We start from the raw sequence: 25,778 nt of genomic DNA, 5'->3' as shown, positions 1-25,778 counted from the left end.
TTTTGGTGACTTGAGGTTGTCGGAAGAAGGAATGTGGTACTCTTAAGAGTTCTACAATCAGGGGAGAGCGTTTGGTCATACATTGTTTGAGTTACTGGGGAGTTGAATATGAGAGGGTGAGTTGGGGTGAGGGAGTACATATTATAGAATATGGATGGGAGGGATTGGTACAGAAATGGTTTGGGGGACAAATATTTAGGGAGGGAACTCATCCTCTGGCCTTCATGAAAGAAACCAACAGGACTCCACTGGCCATCACATACAGTCCCCCTCTAAAACCTCTCCAACGCATCATCAGGGATCTACAACCCATCCTGGACAATGATCCCACACTTTCACAGGCCTTGGGTGGCAGGCCAGTCCTTGCCCACAGGCAACCTGCCAACCTGAAACATATTCTCACCAGTAACTGCACACCGCATCATAGTAATTCTAGCTCAGGAACCAATCCATGCAACAAACCTCGATGCCAACTCTGCCCACATATCTACACCAGCGACACTATCACAGAACCTAACCAGATCAGCCACACCATCACCGGTTCATTCACCTGCACGTCCACCAATGTAATATACACCATCATATGCCAGCAATGCCCCTCTGCTATGTACATCGGCTAAACTGGACAGTCGCTACGGAAAACGATAAACGGACACAAATCAGATATTAGGAATGGCAATATACAAAAACCTGTAGGAGAACACTTCAACCTCCCTGGCCACACTATAGCAGACCTTAAAGTGGCCATCCTGCAGCAAAAAAAACTTCAGGACCAGATTTCAAAGAGAAACTGCTGAGCTTCAGTTCATCTGCAAATTTGACACCATCAGCTCAGGATTAAACAAAGACTGTGAATGGCTTGCCAATTACAAAACCAGTTTCTCCTCCCTTGGTTTTCACACCTCAACTGCTAGAACAGGGCCTCATCCTCCCTGATTGAACTACCTCATTATCTCTAGCTTGCCTGCATATATATACCTGCCCCTGGAAATTTCCACTACATGCATCTGATGAAGTGGGTATTCACCCACAAAAGCTCATGCTCCAAAATGTCTGTTAGTCTATAAGGTGCCACAGGATTCTTTGTGGCCTTCATAAGACATCCCTTGATTTTACCATCACCTCACAGAGCCCCTTCCCTACCTTAGCATAGAACTTGGGCCCAGCTGCCTCTATGATGCACCACTTCCACATCTCACTGTTTGTTTGCTTTGACTGCTGCCTTCTCATTAAAATTTGCAGCACAAGTGAAGGGCTTGATCTAGGAAGCCTCAAACGCTTTTGAGACAGAATAGCAGAATAGAGGAAAGCAGGCAGATGGCATGGAGAGAAACAGGGAGTGGGAAACAGGATGGAAGAAAGGTCTGGGGATCACAAGATGGTGAAGAGGAAAAGTAAGAGGTAGGAAGAAAAAACAGATAAGGGAGCTGGCTAAAACCCTGGCTTCAATAAAAGAGGCCTGGACATTCAGACTGTCTCTCAAAAATAACAAGAAATACAGTGGCACCATAAAGACTAACAGATTTATTTGGGCATAAGCTTTCGTGCCCCAAAAAACCCTCACTTCTTCAGATGCATCTCAAGTGAGGTTTTTTACCCACGAAAGCTTATACCCAAATAAATCTGTTAGTCTTTAAGGTGTCACCAGACTCCCTGTTGTTTTTGTGGATACAGACTAACACAGCTACCCCCTGATGCTTGACATCTCTCAAAAATGGGAATCACAATACACTGGGGCAGCTGGTAACTTAATTTTTCTATGCACCCTTGAATGGACATGTAGTATTTTGTACTATTGCATACACGGTCTGTAATGAAAGACTCTGTTGTAATACATACACTCCAAGGGGCAGAGTTAAGATTGTTGTTTGAACCATAACTCTGACACTTCCGACTTTTGCATGATTCACTTCTCAGAGTTAGTGTTGCATTGAAACTGTAATTTACGTATAGGGTGGTCACTGATTTTGCTTTTATTTTGAGTGGTTAAACAATGCCCAGGCCTCATAAAACCTTATTTGCTAATGATTCTTCCTTGGCTCACAAATTTAAAAATAAAGCAGCATAATGCAAAAGTTCAGTTTTCAAGTACTCAGGACCCTATCCAATTCCTGAGCTCATGGCAAGATTCCCATTGCTCTCAGTAGAAACTGAATCAAACCCACGATTAACATACTGAGGCTTCGCTACAATTTACCAAGGGGGCATTGCATTTACTAAAAAATTTAAACCACCCTGATAGTAATTATTCAGAAAATGACAACATCTTAAAGATGATGGTTAAAGATGGTTAAAGATGATGGATTGACTTTATCATTTACAATGAAGAAGTTTACTTTAAAATAATAATAATTAGCAGTTACAGAGAGAGGGCTTTCCATGCAGGATTCTTAATACACTTTAAAAGCATTAATTTAATCACATAAAATCTCTAAGTATTAGCATTTCTATTTTACAGATAATGAAACGGACTCGGCGAGATTAAGGGCTAAACTTGTAGCATTAAATGTATACGACTGCATATATAAACGTGTGCCTGACTCACTCATATACGCAAATATGCAATGTGCCCATGCAAGTCAGGTTTTTACAATCACACACAGCTCATTAGGCATTGAACTAGCCACATGCACACAAAAATACTTGACTTGCGCATGTACATTGGCATTTGCATTCACAATTAGATATGTACGACTGTAAACTCACAGTTATAATCTTCTATTTTTGTCTGGCCCCTCAAAAAACTTGCCTAGCCCAAGTTCACACAAATTTTCTGACTCCAAAGCCTATGTCTTAACCACAAGATCATCCCACTCTCTTATCATGTGACAATAGGAAAGGATCACAGAAGAGATGATTTGCTCTGACACTCATCAAAGAACAGCACTGGAATAAGGAAAATGGTATTATACATATTACACATAAAGCTGCAGTAGTGGGTAACTTGTGGGCCACATGCAGCCCTCAGAGTAATCCGCTGGCAGGAAGTGGGACAGTTTGTTTACATTGACTGTCCGCAGGCACAGCTGCCTGCTGCTCTCAGTGGCTGTGGTTTGCCATTCCTGGCCAATGGAAGCTGCAGAAAATGGCACCAGCATGTCCCTGCAGCCCGCACCGCTTCCTGCAATTCCCATTGGCCAGGGATGGTGAACAGCGGCCACTGGGAGCTGCGGGTGGCCGTGCCTGCGGATGGTCAATGTAAACAAACTGTCTCACAGCCCGCCAGCGGATTGTCCTGGTGGGCCGCAGGTTGCCCACCACTGGCTGCAATGCTCTTTCTTTCTCTCTTACATAGGGCTCTTCCCTAGAATCTTCTCCTGACTTCCCCATCCTCTGAACTCTGCTACAAATTTAAAGAAACAGAACAGTCTCCATATCTTTACACATCTCTTTAAAGAGAGTAAGTGAAAACACAAGAAATGATCAAGCCTTCTACTTTGCAGAGGGAAGAGAGGTGCAAGTTGTTTTGCCTCGCCTGCCAAGCTTCTGGTGGCCCAACTATGGGCACAGTCCTGCAATCTTTGCTCACACAGATATTTCTTACTCAAATGCCAAGTCCCATTGACTACAACAGACCTACTTTAGAGCCAAATGATGAAGCCCCCCTGGCTCAGACTGGAGAGCATTTATCTCACCTGAGTACTTCCAGAGGCCTCACAAAGTGAATCCATTGTCTTCACCGGGACTACTTGAGTGAATAAATGCTCAGCCAGGTGACTAAGGTTTCCACAACCTGGTCCTTAATAAATAAAGTTTACTTGTGTGAATAAGGATTTCAGGATCAGGACCCTTCGCACCTGATCTCATTACAATGGGCAAGGAATTCATTAACTCCTTTTCTTATTTTCTATAAAATTGTGGTGATTTGCTCTCTTTCGCTTTGCAGCCTGCACATTGACACAATTCTCACTTCTATATCTAAAGGCAAAGCAATGCTGTTTTCATAAGCTTCTCTTCTTCCCCACAAATAAAGACCACCACCTCCTTTTCCAAGAAAACAATTCAAATTAACCAATAACCCCCTACAAGTATAACATCGTGGTGATGCAGAACAAGTATTGATTAAAACAAAAAAGGCTTTTTAAAAATAGCATTAATTCTTACCAACTCCAGTAGTTATTGATTCTGCATCAATGTCGTTAGCCTTCTTCTTTGCCACTTCAGCTAGTGCCAATTCACCCTTATCTGCCGCAAGGTAATGGATGTCCTTTGGAAATAAAGCAAAATAAAAGATTAATCTAAAATGAATCAGACAAGTAACAAAGGAGAATTTGAAAGAAAGAGGCTCTTTTCTTGCTTAGATCGCAACCACAAATGGAACAGATGAACCTACTGTTATATTTTAATTTTCTTTGTCCTAGTCTTTCCCTATGCAAATTTATTAACCCTACTCATGTTGCTGAAAGAAAAGTCTCTGGTTAATACATAAAACATTGACTATCCATGAACTGATAAAAGCGAGGCTGATGACTTTGCATGTATAACTGAAACTTTAGCTGGATGCATTAGCAGTCTGGTGCAACTGCTGCAACATGAACCTAAGGGGGATTGGCTGGCAGGTGGTTTGCCTGTCTTGTTTGTGAGGCCATGTTGTTTACATCTAACCAAAAGTGCAGGATGACTCCTGATCTAATGCTGATGTTTGTGATGCAGCATTTCCATATAAGAGTTTTGGGCTAAAGCTATGCTGGAATAGGTTTCAGTGTAATGATTGTCCTATTTCACTGTAAATTCTTTGAGTGAGGTGATTCTCACTGCAATGATACTGGAGGTACAGTACAGAGGCTAATAGTGCTCAGTGACTTCAACATTCAAATAGATGATGAGATTTCTGAGTCAACTCAGGATTTCATGGCCACTATGACAACCATGGGTTTAATCATAGATGACTGTAGGCTAAGCTCACATAGCTGGCCACACCGGATCAGAGAGCTGCATATTATTCCCATGTCATGGGTCCATCATTGCCTCCTGTAATTTGAGGTGAGTGTCCACCTATCCTCAAGGGAAGAGGGATCTGTTTTGATGGTCTAACCTTTGAGGGTAATGCCTCTCTGACATGGATATGCACCAGCAGCCAGGCACAGTTTTGCTTACTGTAGTAAATGAAGAGTACTTCCTTGTAACTGAGCTTCTACGAGGAGGAGTCTGCCTAGTTATACTCACGGGATGTGCCAGCTGGTGCAGCTCTGATGGTGGAACCTTAGCTAGCCACGCCCACTGGAGGGCTCACATGCCCCCTCCCGTCCCTACCCTCACTGTTTCAGAATGTTTGAGGGGTGAGGCTATAAAAGGGGAAGTGGCGCTCACACTGCCTCAGTTCCTTCCACTGCCTGTGTTGTAATTAGGACTAGAGTGACCAGATGGCTAGTGTAAAAAATCGGGATGGGGGTGGGGGTAATAGGTGCCTATATAAGAAAAAGCCCCCAAAATCAGGACTGTCCCTATAAAATCGGGACATCTGGTCACCCTAATTAGGACTCCAAGGAAGAGGAGAAGATGGGTGGGGAGTGTGAACATGCAGAGTCCATCTTGAAAAACCTCTGTTACAAGTAAGTAACCACAGAGTGGCTTCTGCACACTCCCACTCGTGGGCAAGACTGGCTAGCAGTATTCCTTCAAAGGAAGATGAACTGAGGAGTTCTAATGAAAACGCAACTGTAGGACTGCACTGCCAAATTGAGCATCTGACCTAAAGGCTAGGTCCAAGGCATGCTGCTCTGTGAAAAGTACGGACGAACCTCCAAGTATCTCCAGATCTCTATAACTGGCGTAAGTCTGAGATATGCAGACAATACCACCTTAGCTTAGTAAAGTGAGAGACTTTATTCCCTGGGGAAGAAGTATGGAAGCCAAATAAAGTATGTCTCCTGAATGAAGCGTCTAATCCATTTAGACAACAATTGTCAAGAAACAGGTTACCCTTTTTTATTTTCGCACAGGAAATAGGAGAACATTGAAAGTTCTTTGTCCTATCTAAAGAGTAAGCCAAAGCTCTGTTTACTTCTAAATCATTCTAGTAGTGTGTGTAGCACGGCTTCAGCCCTATGGGCAAGAGGTTTGGGGCAAAAAAGATGAAATATTGAAAGATGAAATAAAGAAGATTCTCCCAGAGGTTCCTAAGGTTGTTTCATTAATTGTGTGAGAACCAAGTTAAGATCCCACAGTGGAGGGAGACCCTTCACGGAGGATCGCTAGGTAAATCCCTCTACTGACTCTTTTGAATACTGACTTATTGTTAACCGGAGTGTGAAAACCAATATGTCTGATAAACAGTGTTTAATCGAATATAAAGACAAAACAGGAATTTTGAGATTAAGCATGATTTGGACTGGGTCTGATGAAGGAGGTATGCTATTTTCAACTGCCCACATAGAGAGCACATTTTAACATACTCCATTTTCTAGTTGATTCTTTCCTAAAATTAATTAAAATAGTTTGTACATCAGCTGAACATGAAAGCTTGAAGTTAGTTAGAAACCTATCGTTCACGCTGTCAGCTGAAGAGAGTTTGGGTCTGGGTGACAGACTCAACTGCTCTGGTGGGTCAATAATTTGGGATAGACTGGAAGGGCCTTGAAGTTCCCTGTCAAAAGGTGGAGCAGGATTGTTGCCTGGCACAAGCAAGGGTTATTAGAATAATACTGGTCTTGTCCGGCTTTATCTTGTGTCTGACTGTGATGAAGTGGGGCTGTTCTTAATGTTCCCTCTGAATACTGTGGGGGGGGCTTCAGTTCCTGGCCAACTCTCTGTCGCCTAGCAAATAATGGCCAAGCCCTTCCCCCCCTGCAAGGGGATGCTAAAGGTGTGGGAGAACAAAGAGGTCAGGTGACTTCCTGGCCCAGGAAAGGAACTCAGCAGGGAAGGAGGGGCTGGAGGGGGTTGTCAGTCTGGAGCTGGCTGGGGACCAGGAGTGAAGTAAAGATGTGGGGGTCTGGCTCACTGCCCCCCAGAATGGACCTGGCCGAGGGGTCCGGTTCGCTGTACCTACAAGCTCTGTTTTAGACCATGTTCCTGTCATCTAATAAACCTCTGTTTAACTGGCTGGCTAAGAGTCACATCTAACTGCAAAGTGGGGGTGCAGGACCCTGTGGCTTCCCCAGGACCCTGCTGGGGTGGGCTCACTGTGGGAAGCACACAGAGGGGCAGACGATGCTGAATGCTCCAAGAGGAGACCCAGGAGGTGAAGACGTGTGAGCTTCTTGTCCTGAAAAAGTCTGCTCAAAGGAAGAGGAGGCTCCTCAAAGTCCTGATTGGCTTTGTGGGGAGCAGTTCCAGAGCATCGCCTGGGGACTCCATGACAATGACCTTCAGCATAGGGTGGGGGGGGGAGTACCCAAGAACCCTTGATTTCATAGTAGGAGAAATGCATCTGAGATCAAACGATTGTCTATCCCCACCCTCAGACCAAACATCTGACACCTCATATTTATTTGGTTGCTAATAGGTCTATGGCTGGGTGTTCCCACTGTACACTGATTCCTTGGGCTCCTGATGTTTTCAGGGACCAGTCTTGTGGTAGACCCTATTGGGTTGATCTACTAGGTCATTGTTCTTTCCTGCATATATAGTGCTATCAGAAACACACTATGAGTAATGCACCATTTGCACACTAGCGCATCCCTGCAGAGCCAGGGAGAGTGGGCTCCTCCCTGCTTGCTTATATAATAAACTGCTGTGGTACTGTCTGTGACCACTTGAACAATCTTGTGTTGAACAGGAAGTAGTAAAGCCTTTAACACTCAATGAATTCTAGAAGGTTTTTGTGGAATCTTGTCTTGGGAGTCAATGACTTCTTGCACTGAAGGTATAGCAATGAGCTCCCATCCTCATAGACTCATAGACTCATAGACTCTAGGACTGGAAGGGACCTTGAGAGGTCATCGAGTCCAGTCCCCTGCCCTCATGGCAGGACCAAATACTGTCTAGACCATTCCTAACAGACATTTATCTAACCTACTCTTAAATATCTCCAGAGATGGAGATTCCACAACTTCCCTAGGCAATCTATTCCGGTGTTTAACTACCCTGACAGTTGGGAACTTTTTCCTAATGTCCAACCTAAATCTCCCTTGCTGCAGTTTAAGCCCATTGCTTTTTGTTCTATCATTGGAGGCTAAGGTGAACAAGTTTTCTCCCTCCTCCTGATGACACCCTTTTAGATACCTGAAAACTGCTATCATGTCCCCTCTCAGTCTTCTCTTTTCCAAACTAAACAAACCCAATTCCTTCAGCCTTCCTTCATAGGTCATGTTCTCAAGACCTTTAATCATTCTTGTTGCTCTTCTCTGGACCCTCTCCAATTTCTCCACATCTTTCTTGAAATGCGGTGCCCAGAACTGGACACAATACTCCAGTTGAGGCCTAACCAGTGCAGAGTAAAGCAGAAGAATGACTTCTCATGTCTTGCTTACAACATACCTGTTAATGCATCCCAGAATCACGTTTGCTTTTTTTGCAAAAGTATCACACTGTTGATTCATATTAAGCTTGTGGTCCACTATGACCCCTAGATCTCTTTCTGCCATACTCCTTCCAGTGATAATCACTGATGGTGCTGGAGGGGTGTACTGTCCACCCGGGAGCACATTTTGTGGTTGAGTTCACCAGTGTAATGTTAGCAGCTATTTATGCTCTGCCTGTAGTTGGCGAATAGCCAGTGTTGAAGGGTTCTCATCTTTAGATGAGCATATGGAATGACATAGTTTGTTGAAATTAGAAGACCCATTAATCAGAGGTAGAATATTACTTGCTGAGATGACTGAGTTTGTAGACTGTGTATGGTTTCAAATCTTTCTCAAGGAAGAAGAGCTCTGTTTAGCTGATGATAGGTAATGATTTAGTCCATTCCAGAACAATTTTTTTTGATTTATCAGGAACCTCAGATTTTCTAAAAGGATACAAGTATGAGAAAATGGCTTTGCAAAGATGATTTTCTGATTATGTTTTTTTATTAGGCAATTATCCAAGTAAAGATAAACATGTATCCTTTCCTTCACAAGTAAGTTGTTACCACTGACAGGCAATTTGAATATCCTGGGGGTGGAAGATAGGTCAAACGGAAAGACTTTGTATTAGTAATGGTTGTTTCCTACTGTAAAACTGAGGTATTTGTGATGGAATTTCTTGATGAAGATATTTAGTTTCCTTAGATCCATGATTGGTTAGATCCATCCACCATCTTTTTTGGGAACCAAGAAGTATCTTGAATAGAATCCTTTCCTTCTGAATTCCATTTGGACCTCCTCCACCACTTCTATTTTGAGAAGAGCCAGAACCTCTGATCTCAACAGACTCTTGTGAGAGGGGTCCCTGAATAAGGAGGGGAGTTGGGGATTGGAAAGAATCATAAACTATATTGGATACCCACTGTGGATTATTCTAATTTAAACTGCTAAATATGGGACCTGGGGTTTGGTCCTAAAGACCTTACAGAAGGTTGTTTGCCTCCTGGTCTTGATTTAAAATTACTTCTTTGTTGATAAGAGTGCTGTGGATCTCCTCCGATATTTCAGATAATAGTATCTCCTCTACATCAGGTGTAAAAGAAAGGAGGAAGGGTACTGTTGCCTTTGACATCTGGTGAGGGACATCCCTGGTTTTCTTCCTGGTTGTTAAGAAATGTCCAGAGACCTGGCAGTATATCTAGTCTCTTTCATTCTTTCTAGTTCTCTTTGGTCCTGATACTGAAAAGACCCTCGCCTTCAACAGGGAGTTCCTCAACTTTTGCTTTGGTTTCTGGTGGCAGTCCTGACAATTAAAGACAAGCTGTCACAAGGTGTTCCCTTTGCTACCCAGTGTGCCACGCTGCCTGGCCCATTTGTATTGTCTCTTATTCACAACATACTCACAGTCTGTTCCTTTCTGCCATGTGTCCCTTTAATCTCAGATTCCAGGCACTGCAGAACCTAGCAGGAGGATCTTTCCACCCAGCTATCTCTGCCACACCTAGCTTGCTCGCTGAGCTCCCCTCTTTACTTCCCATTCCTGCCAATTATATATCTTCCCCTGGCTGAGCTAATTAACTCATTAGCCTGATCATTGCCCACAAATGTCAACAATCCCCACCATTACAGGCTAATTGATCCCAATTAAGCCTGTGATTCTCCATTACACAAATACCTAAGTGAGCATGCTGTCACATAGGCAAACCTTCTCATTGAAGTAGCAGACACGGCACCTCTGACCACAGAATCTGAGGAGTTAAAGATCACCTTCAAGACGTATTTTTCCATTTGCTGAGTTTCCATTATGATCACATTTGCCAAACTTCCTCCGCTTGTCAGGAAGGAATTTGAAGGATATTGATATTTTTTCCCAAAAGTGATATTGGAAGTGAGCCATGACAACTTAATAGTTTGCTACTCTTAAACCTAAAGTGGAGGAAGAGAAAAATTTTTTCCCCCATCTTTCTCTGAGGTACTAGAATGGATCAATCCCCTTTCTGACCTTTATATAGCTGCCTCTACTACCAGGAAGTATGGGACAGGATGGGTATGAAAACCCTCTTGTGGAATTTATCTGCTTGTTGCCTGGAGAGTGGCTGGATTAGATGAGATGAGTTTAGTTGAGTGTAAAAGCCCATCCAATAAAAGCAGAAAAATCTGATGGAGGAATGAGAGCCAAAGATGTCAAACACTGGGTGTGAGGTTTATTCTACAGCAGATGTTGGTAACTTCAGTGTGGATGCCATCCTTTCTGTTAATTACTGACATGTAATTACACCCGCAGACGGAGAATATGCAGAAGACACTCAGATGTTCTGATCGGGAGATGTCTGGTTGTCAGCATCAGGATCCGCATCCTGCATCCCTTGTGTCATGTTCTTCTTCTGATATTGTATCAGCAATCACAGTAGGAGACTGTGTTCCTTTTCCGGGTTTCATAGATCAATCTGGTAGCTTTAGATACTTAGGAATTAAACCCTGAGGTCCCACAGGGGGTTGCATTTGATCAGAATAAAATAAGTGATATGGATGCAGGTCTGAAGGAGTTGGCCAAAAGGGCCATGTTTGCTATGGATGCATATGCCAATTGGACCAATACTCAGCCACTGGATCTGGTTCATAATCCTAGCCACTAAGTAGAAATGGTTGGGATTCTGAATGTCTCTTCTTCAGGGAGGTGCACAAGGGGGGCAAGTAGGGGCACTCCCCCCCCCAATAATTGGTAGGGGCATAGAACTCCTCCAGCCCTGGGGTCACGGTGGTGCGAGTGAGCTCGTTGGGCCCCAGGGCCACAGAAGGAGCTGACTGCTTCTCCAGGTCCATGGCCATGGGGGGGAGAACAAACTTCTCCAGTCCTGGGACCACGGGGGAAAGTGAGCTCCTCGAGCCCTGTACCATGCTGGGGGCACAGAACGTGCCCCTCCAAAAGCCATCCAATTTTTATTTCTGGGCACGCCCTTGCTCGTTTAAATTGTGGATGACTTGAAAGAACCTCCAATTCCATTTGCAAGAGTGTTTCCAATCTTGGATCCAGTGCGGAAGGCAGAGGTGAAAGCAGTGGTCCTGCAAGGATAGTATTAGTGACAGCAGTTTGGTCAGAAAACCAAAAGGTGCCTTGGAAGGGGGGATCTGCCATACAGGAATCTGTAAAACCACCCATCTGAAAGTATAAACGCTAACCATGTGAAATCTTAACCATCTAAAACCTAAGCTAAAAGTTTCATACAGCACTTCTATTTAAACACAATTTGGACTGAAGGTCCAGAGAGGTTCCAAGTCCATCGCTGACGGCAGCTGGAAGGAACTGAGTGGCCGGAGGACCGAGCCCCCTTTCATAGCCTTGCCCACAGACTACTCAGCAACATGAGGGGTGGCCCGGGAGGAGAGCTGTGAGCACTCCAATGGGCACTGCTAGTTGAGGTCCTACCATCAGAACTGCACTCACTGGCACAACTCATGCGTGGGAATATACAGAAGCTACTCAGAGAACACTTATTTCACATATGGCAAAAGCAAAATACCTTCTTGTTATCTTTTATCGTAAAGATAAAAATCCAAAGAGATATTTAATTCTGCACTCTAACTGCATGCAGGAATGTAAAGGGAATGGATTCCTTCCTTGAGACAATGTCTCCAAGTAAAAAAGTCACGTCTATCTCCCAGACTCAGAGAGCTTCTGGTGAGAATATCCTTCTACATCTGGATTTTCTGACACCTTAATTTAGCGGACAAAAACCCTAATGGCATGAGCTGAAAGGTAACAGTTCCGGAAGACAGGTTTCAGAGTGGAAGCCGTGTTAGTCTGTATCAGCAAAAAGAACGATGAGTACTTGTGGCACCTTAGCGACTAACACTTTTATTTGAGCCTAAGCTTTCGAGGGCTAAAGCCCACTTCATCAGATGCATGCATGCCTTAGCCCATGAAAGCTTATGCTCAAATAAATTTGTTAGTCTCTAAGGTGCTATAAGTACTCCTAGCTCTGGAAGAGGAGCAGAAGACAGAGAGATGAAAAGAAATATGAGAGTGACAGAAAGGAAAAAGAGGGGGAAAGACAACAGCCATATCCAAAAACATTTCCCACCTAATTTTGTAAAAAAATAAATAAGATGTAAGGAACAAAATGTCACCTAACAGTATTTTTTCATTAAAATCTCTCTCTTTCTCTGTATGTTACCGTCAGTTTCAGATCTTCTCCCTTTATCTCCATAGTTTTATCCCTTACTATGCATGTGACTCTTTTTGGCTTGCTCTGCATTAGCGTGTCAACCTTAAAGCATATAGGGAAAGACGAATGACTGCTTGAAAAGATGGCTTGTCAAATACTCAGTCGTCTCCCCCACATCTAATGGCACCAACAGTAGTATTGAAATTAAAGTATATGAGAGGCAGAGCCAGGAGCATCAGAAAAAACACTAGTGAAGGGTGAAGGGTAAAGGAAGAGGAACTGCAGTTCCTCAGAATGAAAGGGTGCGGACTTTCAGAATCCCAAAGTCTGGATGTTTTTGGATCATCATCTGAGCACAAACACAGGTGTGATTTAACAAGAATGTGGCAAGTGTCTTGGGGCAAAGTAATTAGTTAGAAAGTTGCTGCAAACACTGTACTTCCTCTGTGTAGAGAGGCCTGAGTCACAAAAGTTATGATGTTTATCAAGATTTAAAAGTTTAAAGACCTGAAGAAGAGCTTTGTGTAGGCTCAAAAGCTTGTCTCTCTCACCAACAGAAGTTGGTCCAATAAAAGATATTACCTCATTCCGCTTGTCTCTCTAAAAGTTGATACTGTCATATTACTCAAGATAACAGCTATAAATTGGATGGCTCTGGAATGAGTCATTTGCATGTATGGCTAGGATCTACTCTCACATCTACAGATTACGGGGGAAATTTGGAAGTTGGGAGCCTAATTGTCCTTTCTGCCTTTAAAGTTTCCCCATATATTAAGTTTAGGGGTTCTGGTTTTCACTATAAACTGAATATAACAATAATTGTAGATTTTCAATAATTCACTTTAAATAATGTAAGGTGGAGAGCAACTTTATTAACAATAAGCCGAAAATGGCAAGATTCCCTTAAAGGGATTTTCAACAGAAATTTCATCTTGTAAACCTACAATCAGTATTTACTTCCAGTTCATGCTCTCTGCAATTTCATTCCAGCTCACGTAGTCACATGAAGAGCAGATTTTGTTCAGGTGGTTACAGTGTTGAAACTTAAGATGTAAACAATAAAATGAGACTGCTTAAAATGTCTGATTATTTAAAAAAGAAAACAATGTTTGTGTGATTTTTATTGAGAATGAAACCACCAGTTTACGCCCAGATGTATGCAGCTGAGATTCATAAACCTGTAAAACCTGTTTTTTCAAAAAGGAATTTACAAGACACTAAAATATCCAAAACAAAACACTAAAATGAGTAAAAATGGAAACCAAACCCTACAATCCCTAATTTTGTACATACATATATTTAGTTATAACCATTTTTTCAGACTCTCAGTCAATGGGTGTTTGAATCAAATGATGATATTACCCAGAGAAAATAGGATAGTCTGTCCATGACTAGGGATAACACTACAATCTTCTCTGTCAGCTGGGTTCAGAATCTGAAGGTCATTTTCGTCTTCTCCCTTTTATTCTCCTTTCACACCAAGACTGTGTCCAGATGTTGTTTCTTCCTCTACAAGAGCTTCAAGACTCACCCATCCTCTGTCTAAATAGTTAAAACTCTCAGCCACGTCTCAATCATTGCTTGCCTTGATCACTGCAGAATCGCGTCTCTAGTCTTCAACATGGCCCTATACAAGTATATCCAAAATATGGCCACCAAGATTTCTCACCTGTCACTCTGATTACATCACCCCACGCCTTGAATCACTTCACTAGGTTCTCCTCCATTACATCAAATATAAACTTCTCACATTCACATATCTACATAACTTTGCTCCTTCTTGCTGATCCAAACTCTAATCCTAATCTCTTATTTAGAGTGACCGAATGTCCTGATTTTATAGGGATGGTCCTGATATTCGGGGCTTTGTCTTATATAGGTGCCTATTACTCCCCTACCTCTGTCTCAGTTTTTCATACTTGCTATCTGGTCACTTATTCATGCCAGTGATGTGAGTCTCGATACTCCAGTAAGTCTGATTCTTCCACATGCATCTCCATGCCTTTTTCATGCTGCAACCCATACCTGGACTATCATCCTAACTGTGATCCATAATGCCACTCACTCTCATTGTTATATGCCTCCTGAGAATACACTTCTTCTCAGGTGTCCACAAAAATTAAGTCAATAACATTCAGTCACATCTGCACTCTGGGTATAAGAGAACCATCAAGAGGTGCACATTCCTAAATTGGGTACCACCTACACGACTGTACTGCTTTAAGCCTAGTCCTTCTTTCCCATGTCTCCTCCCTACTGTTTGTTCCCCTCACTTATTTTGTCACAGCTAAAATTTAGAATGTAAGCAAATGTATGCAAGTAGGGCAGGGAATATGTCTTCGTAGGTTATCATTTAAGTGCATCTCACACTTCTGAGAACTATACAATAACAGGACAGATTGAGAGCATCCGAAGATCAAGTGGGGAAAGGAGAAGGTTTGGAATGAACAACAGCGAGTCCCCAGATTGAAAGGGTGATGCCTTTCAGAATCCCCAAAGTACGGATGTGCTTGGACCAGTTTCTGAGCACAAACAAAGGTGTGATATAACAAGAATGTGCAAGTGCCCTGGGGCAAAGTAATCAGTTAAGAGCTTGCAGCGAACACTGTACACCCTCTGTGGTGTCAGGCGAGAGGGGCCTGAGTCAAAAAAAATTATGATTTTCATCTAGATTAAGAAGTTAAAAGTTTATACTGTCAGCTTGCTCGAGATAGCTGAAAATCAGATGGCTCTGGAACAAGCCTGAGCTTACAAATATTTGAATATGTAGCCAGATTCTGTCCACGTATAGAATAACGTTGATATCGATTATGTTTAGGGATTCTGGTTTTTAGTTTAAACTGAAAACAGCACTGATTGTAATTTTTTTTCTTAAAATAAAAAAATTGGGGGGGAAACAACTATAGAAAATGACAAAGTTCCTTTAAATGTACTTTCAACAAACGGAAATTTGCACATTGTTTATGGTAAATTACAGCCTGTATTGCTCCCTGTTCATGCTCTTGGATTTTCTTCTTGGTCCAGATAGTATGGTAACGGGGACCCTATCAGCACCTCAGATAGACAGAACAGTAGCCTGGTAAGTGGCCTTTTTTTCATGTGGTTATGCAGAGTGCTTTAACATTGGATGCAAAAAATAAATATGACAGTTTAAAAAAAGCTATTATAAGTTATTTTTAAATACCATTTTATATAACTTATCATACTAATTAAACCACCAATTTCTGCCCAAATGTGTGCAGTCAATCTACATAACAGGAGTCCAGGATTGTCTCTCTCTCTGTCTGTCATTTTGACACCTAGAATGTGTGCTGGGTCCGTGTGTAGTGATGGGAAGTGCTAGAAGTAAGCTGAGAACTCTTGGTTTAGAACATTACCTAGAACATCTACTTTTTAAAGTTCTCAGTCATTTTCGCCTTATGTTTTCCAAATTATGCCCATATGACAGCACAGGCTTTCACCTCATATTCAAATTAACCTACCAAAGGGGATTTTACTAGGAAATTACAAAACATGAAATGAGCAAAAAAGAGAAACCAAAACCCAGATTCCCTCACTACGTACATCAAGGAATGAAAACAAAATGATATAATAAAATTCTTAACATGATTGTAATAGATTTTTTTCACATAATCAACCAAGAGATGATCACGTCAACTATCACATTACCTATCAGAAACAATCAGGAAAATAGATTTTCCTGCTGGCTATCAAGAGTATGTTGAAATGGCTGGCTTTTACCATTTAACAATTTGATTAGTTCCAGGAGCTGCTTTTTATGCTCATCTTTGCAACTTATGCAGAGCTAGCCCTCAGTGAGCAGAAGTCATCTGAAACACTGTTGCGCATATGTCTATAGGATATTTCTGGGCAAAATTCCAACATTTCTTCAGAAATTACTTACACTTTCCTCATCAGCGTCTCACCCAAGATCTGACACTTTTATTAATGTGCCGGTTGCTCGGGTTTCTGCTACCTTTGCTACAGTGGATGGCCTTTTGAATTTTTAGCAGCGGAGAGCTGGAACACACTACAAAAGGATTTAAAGCTAACAACCCTTCTATCGCTTGATCTTTTCTGTCATAGATTGCATCAATCATCGTCCAATAAATGTAACTGTTATTCATGATATATTATGTCCTCTTCTATTTTACTTTTTTTTTTTATTGAACTTTGTGGGAGTTTATAAAATTGATGGATTTGTATGTGATGTGGTGCTAGGAGCATTGCAGAGGAATATAGCAGTGCCTGAATGTGTATTATTATAGCATCGTGTTAGTGATGCTACAGTGATAGCTGAGGAAGAAACTTTCAGTATGAATTCCTGATACTTTTAATTTTATGAAAACAAAGAGATTTTGGACTGAATTTTCTCATCCTATCTCACAATCCCAAGACAGTTTGTTATAAAGGCTTAAGAGAAAGGTGCACATACCATATGCATTAAGGTCTAAATTTAAAAGTATATACTTAGATTGTAAACGCTTCAGGGCAGGGACCATCTCTTTGTTATATATGTTGTGTGCCTAGCACAATGGGTCTGAAGCCTCCATGTGTTACCGCCACGCAAATAAATAATAATTTCAGTGGTATACATGGCTTTGAATTTCCCAACTGTTGCACATTTAAAATTTCAGCCATATGACTGTTACCTAAATGTAAGTATTGCTTGTTCATTTTTTATAAATGAGCATTTTCATTTCACTGAGTGGTGCATAAGCAATGAGAGGCTTACTGGGGAGGTGTATTTTGATGGGGGATTTGAAAGAGAGAGGGTGGATCCTGCTTCCTGCACGGGGTTAGAGAAAGCATATTAGGCACTAGGAACTGCAGGGAAGGCCAGGATACATTATAAAAGGATTGATTCTGAAGCCAGCAGTAACTGAAATGTAAAGCATTCCACTCAAGTAAAACAGCTGTGAGATCAGATTCAGGCCCCAAAAGAGCAGTTATGGGGAAGAGTATTGATGGAGTAAAGGGCGTGAGATAGAGCAAAAGAAAAGATGAGATGTGGAAGGAGAGAGGGAGCCAGTGGATAAGTTTGGAAGGGGAAGAGATACCAGAGCCACTAATGCAAAAAGTAACAAAAGGCACATTACAAATATACTCAAATAACAACACGGGCCCAATTCTGCTTTCACAGACATGCTTAAAATTGCCACTGTCTTCCTGTGTAAGCCAGGGCAGAAATTTGCCTTGAAGGTCTAATTTTGACCAACAAAAGGAGGGAAATGCAAAGTTAAGCCCTCCATTGTAATATCTTCTGCTGCTATTGAATTGTGTCTGCAGCTTCCCCAGGGCAAGTATGGGAAGACAACACGACCACTACAGCTCTCAATAATTGTAAAAAGGTTCAGAATAGGCTTTCTGCTATTCTCCCAGTAAAATAGCTAAAGGTCTACATGTCTTCAGTGTTTGTGTTGACAGAGCATCCTTAACCCCAAAAGGGGCTAGGTTTGATGTTAAGTGGGCAGAATTAACACCAAAAGGGACCTAATTTGTATGAATGATCTGAAACAAGCACAAAAAAGAGGGAACATTATCTTAATTTAATATTGATCTTAGCTGGAATAACTTTCGGTTTAAAGTAATCTCAGAAGTACTATCAACAGGAAGTTGGTGATATGAAATTTTACACATCTGTAGACTAAATTAGAGATACAAATACAAAACTGAGCACTCAGGGATACCATTGGACAGATTTGTGTCATTTCCTGGAAAACGTCACATGATGCAATTGGGATAGGTTACAGTAAAGACACATCATGGAAGCATACGTTAGTGACTGCATAGTTAAGTTTGCTTTTCAGGTCTGGTACAAAGTGTAACTTCACTTGTGAACCCCAAGCTGCCTGACAAAAACTTGTGGCTGTCGTTGCTTCTCTGGACAAAAAGTAGCAGAGAAAAGAACAAACCATCAGCTTCATAGAGTGAACTTTTAGAAGTGTAACTAATTTTAATGTTAATTAGAGATGAGCTAAGGAGATGATCTTGGACATGGATCAAATTTAGGATAGAGTTCCAGGTCAAAACTGCAGCAGATCTAGGGTCAGGTTTAATATTACCAAAGTTTCACAAGCTCTTTTCATGAGATTTCAGCCCGGAGTGGCAGAGGTGTTGCTAAATTAGCAGCCCTTGTGAGATTTCTGCAATCCTGCATGGTGAGCCATCAGCTGTTTTGTTGAAATCTACAGTATCATGAGGCTAAATCCAAACTAGTCTGGGAAATGGGCCCTTTCCAGTTTTAGATGCAATCTTGAACCAAAACTACATAAACAAGTTCTGAACCAGCAATTCCGATAAAGCCTCATTTGTTCCCCTTGAAAACCAAGGGTGGAGAGCAGGGCTGGAATAAGGCACAGATAATACAGGGACACAGACTGCTCTGGCCTTTGGAGTCACATAGTGACATCAAAATCAAGGGCTTTGGTCAGGGATGGGGTTATGGGGTGACTCCTTGGGAGCGCGCCTAGAATGCTAGATGGCCTAGAGTCAACCCTGGTGGGGAATATGAGTTGGTTTGGATTAAAAGTCCCACTGTGGACCCAATCACCTCTAGAAGTTAATAGGAATTTAGTGGTGGTTGCGCCATGTACCAACTTGAAAATATACCCCCAAGTATCTCAAATGACTGTTTTTTCAAGTACAGCATCATTTCTGGGAGCTATTACAATCATCAGTAACCATAATGCTGTAGCTGAATATAACGATAGGACTCAACGGGCTGAGACAAGACCTTGTCTACACAAGATTTTTTAACCACTGGTGAAGCTACTGTTTTAAGCTTGGGTAACTACATTGGTACAAGCCATGTTACACCCATGCTCTGCATCTAGATTAGGGGATTGCCCCACAGCACCCTGTAATAAGCAGATTGTTAAGGGTTAATGTCTCTTGTACCTGTAAAGGGTTACAAGCAGGGAACTGGACACCTGACCACAAGACCAATCAGAAGACAAGATACTTTTAAATTTGGGCGGAGGGAAACTTTTGTGTGTGTTCTTTGTGTGTTGTGTGTTCTTCTCTCAGAGGGTCTGAGAGAGACCAGACATTACTACAGGCTCTCTAAGTTTCTTTTCATATAGTAAGTAAAAAGAGGCGGTTTAGGCTTTTTGATTGTTTTTACTCTATTTGGAATTGTGGATCTGGCTGGTTAACTTTTATATGTGTAGTTGCTGGGAATATTCTGATTTGTATTGGTACTGGTGGGAAAGTTTCTTTCTGGTGTCTGTAAGCTATAGGACCCTGTAAGATTTACATCTTGAAGTTACAGAGATAATTCTTTACTTTTTCCTTCCTTTTATTAAAAGATTTCTTTTTTTTTTTTTGAGAACCTGATTGATTTTTTCTTCCTTGTTTCCCTTGTGTTATTCCAGGGGATTGGGATACTCACTGGGATGGGTGGGGCAGAAACGGGAGGGGGAGAGATAGAATCTCTCTTTGTTTTCCTTGAATCTGTTTGCCTCTTGGTGGAAGGGAAGGGAGATGCTTCTCGGTATGGTGATTTAGAGGTTAGATTAGTATCTCTCAGGATAGCCCAGGGAAGGAAATTCTGAGAGGGGGAAAGGTGGGGGGAATGGTTTATTTCTCCTTGTTTTAAGAACCCAAGGGATCTGGATTCTTGGGGTCCCCAGGGAAGGTTGGGGAGGTCAGAGTGCCCCAAAACACTATATTTTTGGGTGGTGGCAGTGCTATCAGATCTAAGCTGGTAATTAAGCTTAGAGGATTCAGGTGCTAGTATCTCATTTTCTGAACTCTAAGGTTCAGATCTGAGAAGGAATGCTATGATACACCCACATTGGTATAGTTACACTGGTGGGTAAAACCCCGGGGGAGACAACCCCCAAACGCAAGGCTATACAGAGATACTTCTCAGTGAGTTTGGAAATCACAGCTTCAGTTAATTATACTGACAACCAATGTAACCAATGGGCAACAGAGGCTGACATCATAGGTCAGGTGGAGGTAGGAGTCGATATTTTGATAGTGATGATAGGTAGAGGAGGGATAGGTTGTGAAAGACCTAGAAAGTAGCAATAGAGAAGGGAGAGTCAGTGAAGGGGAGCATAGACAAAGCAATGGGCTAGCAAAATGATCTTTTAGCAATATTTCATATGGATACGAGTGGGGCAGGCTGCATTTGTCAAGGCCAGAGGAAAGGATGTTTCAGTAACCGAGACATGAAATGATGAGAGTTCTAGCTGTGTGGATGGATAGGAAAGGCCATATCTTAGTGACGCTAAGCAAAAAGACTTGGCAAAATATAGACATAGCCCAGAAGCGAAGACCTAGAGTGAGGTCGAAGTTGAACATCCTAATGAGAGAAATGCATGAGACAGAGATGAGCAATCCTGCACCAATGCAAAATCCAGCAATTTTGTTCTCGCTTCATTCTTGTCTACACAAGGATAAAAGGTATTTTAAAAAATTCCTTAAATTCTGGGTAGGATCCAAGGGTTCATCTTGGCCAGCTGAGATGTGCTACAGTACAACCTGTCCTGACAACACTACAAATGTAACATGTGTTAGTTAACTTTTAAATAAAACACCCTTTCAGCTAGTCCAGACAAGGCCTTACATGGGTGTATATCGAGTCACTCCACTGAAGTCAGTGGACTGGATTCTCCAGTGGCCAAGTTCACTTTGTTCCACATATGCTGACTCAGTGTAAAGCAAATTTAAAGTGTCCAGAGATTTGTGTTGGAGAATATCCCCTGTGTAAGGGGAATCTCCACCAGCACAAACCTGGCGACTTCTTTCTGGGATGGAACTCCCCCTTCTGGCCCAAGGAGGAAGGGGACATGTTTGGGAGGTGGGGTATCAGAGGAGTAGAAGGGATATGATGGAGCAATTTTTGGTCTTTGGGACCTTATGCCTTAAACTACAGCTGCCCATCTGCTGATTTAGTGTACACCATGCCAGGTGGTTGAGAGTCAGGAACTCATAATTGGCTCCCTCTCAGTGCCCCTCCCCTGCGCAACCAATCTCTGCTTAGGCACAGCAAGAATCAAGCCCAGTGGTGTTAAATTGGTGAAAGCGAGAGCAGAATCATTTCCCAAGCCTCTCCATGGTTACAGATCTCAACACTGCTACATCAAAGTCCTGTGCAGAAAAGGTTATATTATTGAGAGAGGGAGAAAGAGAGAGAGGAGAAAGATGAGATGAAAAGGAAAAAAAAAAACAATGTTTGGAGGGGGTATAAAGAAATACAAAAATATGTAACGATTTCCCTAAAAGTATGATATTCCCATCACATTCTTTTGATGCACACTTAGAAAAGTTTATCACAGTATACACATCTTTCTAATTAGACGGAACAAGCCACATGATTAGTGCTGTGGGAAAAAGCATCAAAAGATTCATCAAACTCTTTATATAATTAGACAGGACTTTTTATAACCCATAAAAGAAGGATTTAATTGTATCATTTAACATACAATTTAAATATCAAGATCAAACTAGCAGGGCAAGTGACTTAATGGGATAAATAATATTAACATCTAGTGCCAAAGCTTAATTTAAACAACAGAATGTCTTCATTATGCAAAAGAGTCAAGCAAATGAGACTTTCAAAGAACAAGCCCTTTCCCTATTGTTCTTTGAAAACAACTAAATCAGCTGCATAGCAGCAACATGCTGAGAGACGAGGAAAGAACTACTGGCTTTGTCCATCTGACCTCACTGTGACATTGTGGTGCAAGATCCTATAAAACAAGAGCCTCCTGCAGACCTTGCACATAGGACCTTTTAAGAACCGGTTAATTTTACTTTTGTAGCTAATTAAATGGGAGGGCCAAAGAGCGCATGAAATGTAAAACTGCTTGGGTTGACGTTGCAGCTTTGTTGTTTTAAAAGTACCTGGAGGAGCGTTCATAATTTGTCACTTTCCACCGAAACCTAAGAGACACACTGAGAGCATTCAGGATCCCCAGGATACGGTCTGCTCTTGTGTCCTGGCCTCTGCAGCTGTACTTTTTAAAGGAATGGATTAGAAACATTTAAGCTTATTAGAGTGAAAGATGACATGCACCCACATCTGACACAGGAGGAGGAGGAGGAAAGTTCAAGAATGTATATATTAATTCCTGAAAAACATAAAACAGTCTTGAGACCCTGGCAAGGAAAATGTCAGCAACTCAAAAGCTACTAGATTGCTATTGACCAGTTTCATGATGGCAAGGGGCAAGCCAAGTAGAATAAACCCTTCTCCAGTATGTGTCTAATACTGCAAATGACACTGATCCTTTTTAATGTGCACAAAAGCTGACAACTAACTCATCTCAGGAACAGCCATCACAAAGCCATCTACAGGAATGACTCACCATAAACAGGTCACGAGCACCTATGTCAACAGCGAGCAGAAATGCCTTTTCAAATCTCTGATACCTGCAAGAAAAGGTGAAATGGATCATTTGCTGAGGAGGGGAACACCAGTTTGAGAGATCCAGAGCACTCTTTGGCAATGTGCAGAGGAACTGACAGCTGGTAAAAATCTATGAGGTGTGTTGCCTCTGTTTCAGTTCTCATCTAAAACATGTATTGCGTTTATTATGAACCCCAAAAGGGAGGCCCCAGGTGACTGGTGAAATCCTTTGTGAGATAGCCTGGAGATCACAGAACTATGAACTATGATGATAGCAACACTACTGAGCACTTTCATCTTCTAAACATTTTAGCAATCAGCATGCTTTGATCTAGCTAACGTCAATGGGAATTGAGGGTGTTTAGCCTCAGATAGGATCAGGACATAAATTAATCCTTATAACAGCCCTAGGAGCTAAGTAGGTAAATATTATTGGGCCCAATCATCCCCTTCCATGGCAAAACTTGTGAGAGAAAGAGCTGGGGAGAAATCTGTGAGGATCCTCCCCCCCAATAAAGGACTAATGTACCCACTCCAAAATTATCAGGACTTCAGGGGTCCATGTGGAAGGTGTGCGTCATTGCACTGGCTCTGAACTCTGGCAGCCTCCCTCCAGTCCAGCTCGCTAACAATGCAGTTCCATTGGAGTCATGCTACCCCATTGTGATAGATTCCAGGTACCCCCTAAAGCAGTGGTGGGCCGTTCCCGGCCAATGGGCGCTGCGGGCGGCCATGCCTGCAGACGGTCAGTGTAAACAAGCTGTCTCATGGCCCACCAGCAGATTACCCTGATGGGCCACGAGCGGCCTGTGGGGCACGGGTTGCCCATCACTGCCCTAGAGGCAGTGATATCTTATCTAGGTAAGCTCCACATGCCTGGAAAGGGAAGAGAGGCAATAGAACACCCCCAGTCCCACAGACTCTTCTCCCTACCCAAAATGGCCCCCTTTCTAGCACAGATCTCCAGATCTGCGGAGCGTTCTCTGCAGGGTCTGGTGAAGAGGAGAACAGGGCCATAGAGGTGACTGAGCCTCAATTCTGCATGGGAGGAGAGTGGAGATCCACAAGCAGAGGGTCCCCTTTGAGCGTGGATTTAGAAGGCAGAGTCTTAGCCCTTATCCTCCTTTTACACCGCACGAGCTGCTGGCCTACAGAAGGAATCTGTGTCAGCACTGGGATCATAATTTCACTTTTGGTTCCCACTCCTATATTGAGATCACTAGACCAGGTGTTCCCAAACTGTTTCAGGACATGAACATTTTAATAGAGAGATTGCCTTCTGGAAAATAGCTCCTCCCAAGCGCAATCCCATCGACCACTTCCTTTCTCATTCAAAACATGCACCAACCTGCAGCAACTACAGCAAATGCTTACACAAGAAAGAAATATCAACACACGTTGATGTATGTTTTTAATACAAAAGGTGGACATCTATAGAAGCAACTGAAACCAAGGAGAGTCAGCCCTCTGTAGGATACCATCAAGTGCTTTGTGTACCCAATCAGCACCACAGACCACACAGATCATGCTCATCTAATGAGAGATAATGTATTATGTCAGGGAATCTAGAAGAATTTTCAGTACAGAGGATCAAAACCACTCTGCGCTTGTTAAATGGAAGGTGAGGGTCCAGCTAGGGAGGACAGTATGGAAAAGAAAGTCTTGATATGGAAAAAGGTTTACTAATCTATTATGCTGTCTGCATGTTTTACCATATAACAGTTCAGCTGAATAATGTGAGATTTTGAATTTTTTATAGTGTGTATGTTTTCTGGTAAAGTATTATTCTTGTAAACTGTCTGAAAAATCTGTATGAAATGAAATAGCGTACATTAAAAAGATAATATTTTGATTTTCAGAATAACAAAAAGTAAAACAAAATAAAACATCTCAATTACTATAAGCAGTGTGCCCACGTGTTTCCATTTTAAGAGGTAATATTTAGTTGCTTATAACTTTTTTACTCTTTTACCTTTCTGGCCAAAATTTGACAGGTTTATTCTCACTTGGGGAACAGATTTTCTTTGAAAGTTTGAGCCAAAGCAATTCTGCTATTTTTGAGAATGAAGACAATGGAAAATAATAGTTTTTTTCCCCATTATGAAAAACATTTGTGCCTTTTTTGCTTTTTTAAAAATAATAACTATACTGCACCACTTGTTGATGATAGAAACTTAAAATTTGGCAGCAGGAGGTCATGGATGATGGTCTGGTGAAAACTGACTGTGATTTGTTAGTTAAGAGGGTTCAAAAGATGTGTTTTGTGAGTGCTCAGTGGATTTTGTAAGACAATCTATTAGTGGTCTGCCAATATTCTGTTGGGTTTACACAGGCCTGGTTAGATCAGGAAAGTTAGTGGGCAGTGCTGGGGCTTTTTCTAAATTAGTGAAAGTGCACAGGGAAGAACACAGCCCTTCTTTCCTTTGATGAGTGAAATTGTCTCACTAGATGGACCACTGATCTGATCCTGTATGGCAATTTGTATGTTTCTAGCCTGGGCCAAAGCATTGTTCTAGCCAGCTCTGAAAAGCCTTCTGGCCCTTTTCTATAGCATGTTGGTGGAATAACTCAGCAGAATAGAACCTAGAGCTAGCCAGCAAGTGCTTTCCCTCAAGGGATGATGCTGGTGACAAGAAAGCAAAATAAATTAACATAAGCTGAAAAGGAAACTGAGGGTATGTCTACATCTAAAATTTTGCAGCGCTGGTTGTTACAGCTGTATTAGTACAGCTGTATAGGGCCAGCGCTGCAGAGTGGCCACACTTACAGCAACCAGCGCTGCAAGTGGTGTTAGATGTGGCC

General features: G+C 42.1%; 1 protein-coding gene across 7 annotated transcripts in view; it reads right to left on the bottom strand.

Moving 5' to 3' along the window:
* The window catches only part of WDPCP (WD repeat containing planar cell polarity effector), a 230,839-nt gene that overhangs the window by 60,515 nt on the left and 144,546 nt on the right, over positions 1-25,778 (bottom strand). For all 7 annotated transcript variants that reach the window (XM_030557924.1, XM_030557925.1, XM_030557923.1 and 4 more), the window contains 2 exons: positions 22,936-22,999; positions 4,105-4,207 (listed from right to left, as the gene is read on the bottom strand). In XM_030557924.1, the coding sequence (XP_030413784.1) occupies positions 4,105-4,207; positions 22,936-22,999 (167 nt within the window). The remainder of the gene's footprint in view (positions 1-4,104; positions 4,208-22,935; positions 23,000-25,778) is intronic.

This window comes from Gopherus evgoodei, chromosome 3 (genome assembly GCF_007399415.2).
Source record: "Gopherus evgoodei ecotype Sinaloan lineage chromosome 3, rGopEvg1_v1.p, whole genome shotgun sequence".
In the NCBI taxonomy this organism is placed as follows: domain Eukaryota; kingdom Metazoa; phylum Chordata; order Testudines; family Testudinidae; genus Gopherus; species Gopherus evgoodei.
The sequence above is the reverse complement of the archived record's forward strand: the minus strand, read 5'-3'. Positions and strand labels throughout refer to the sequence as shown.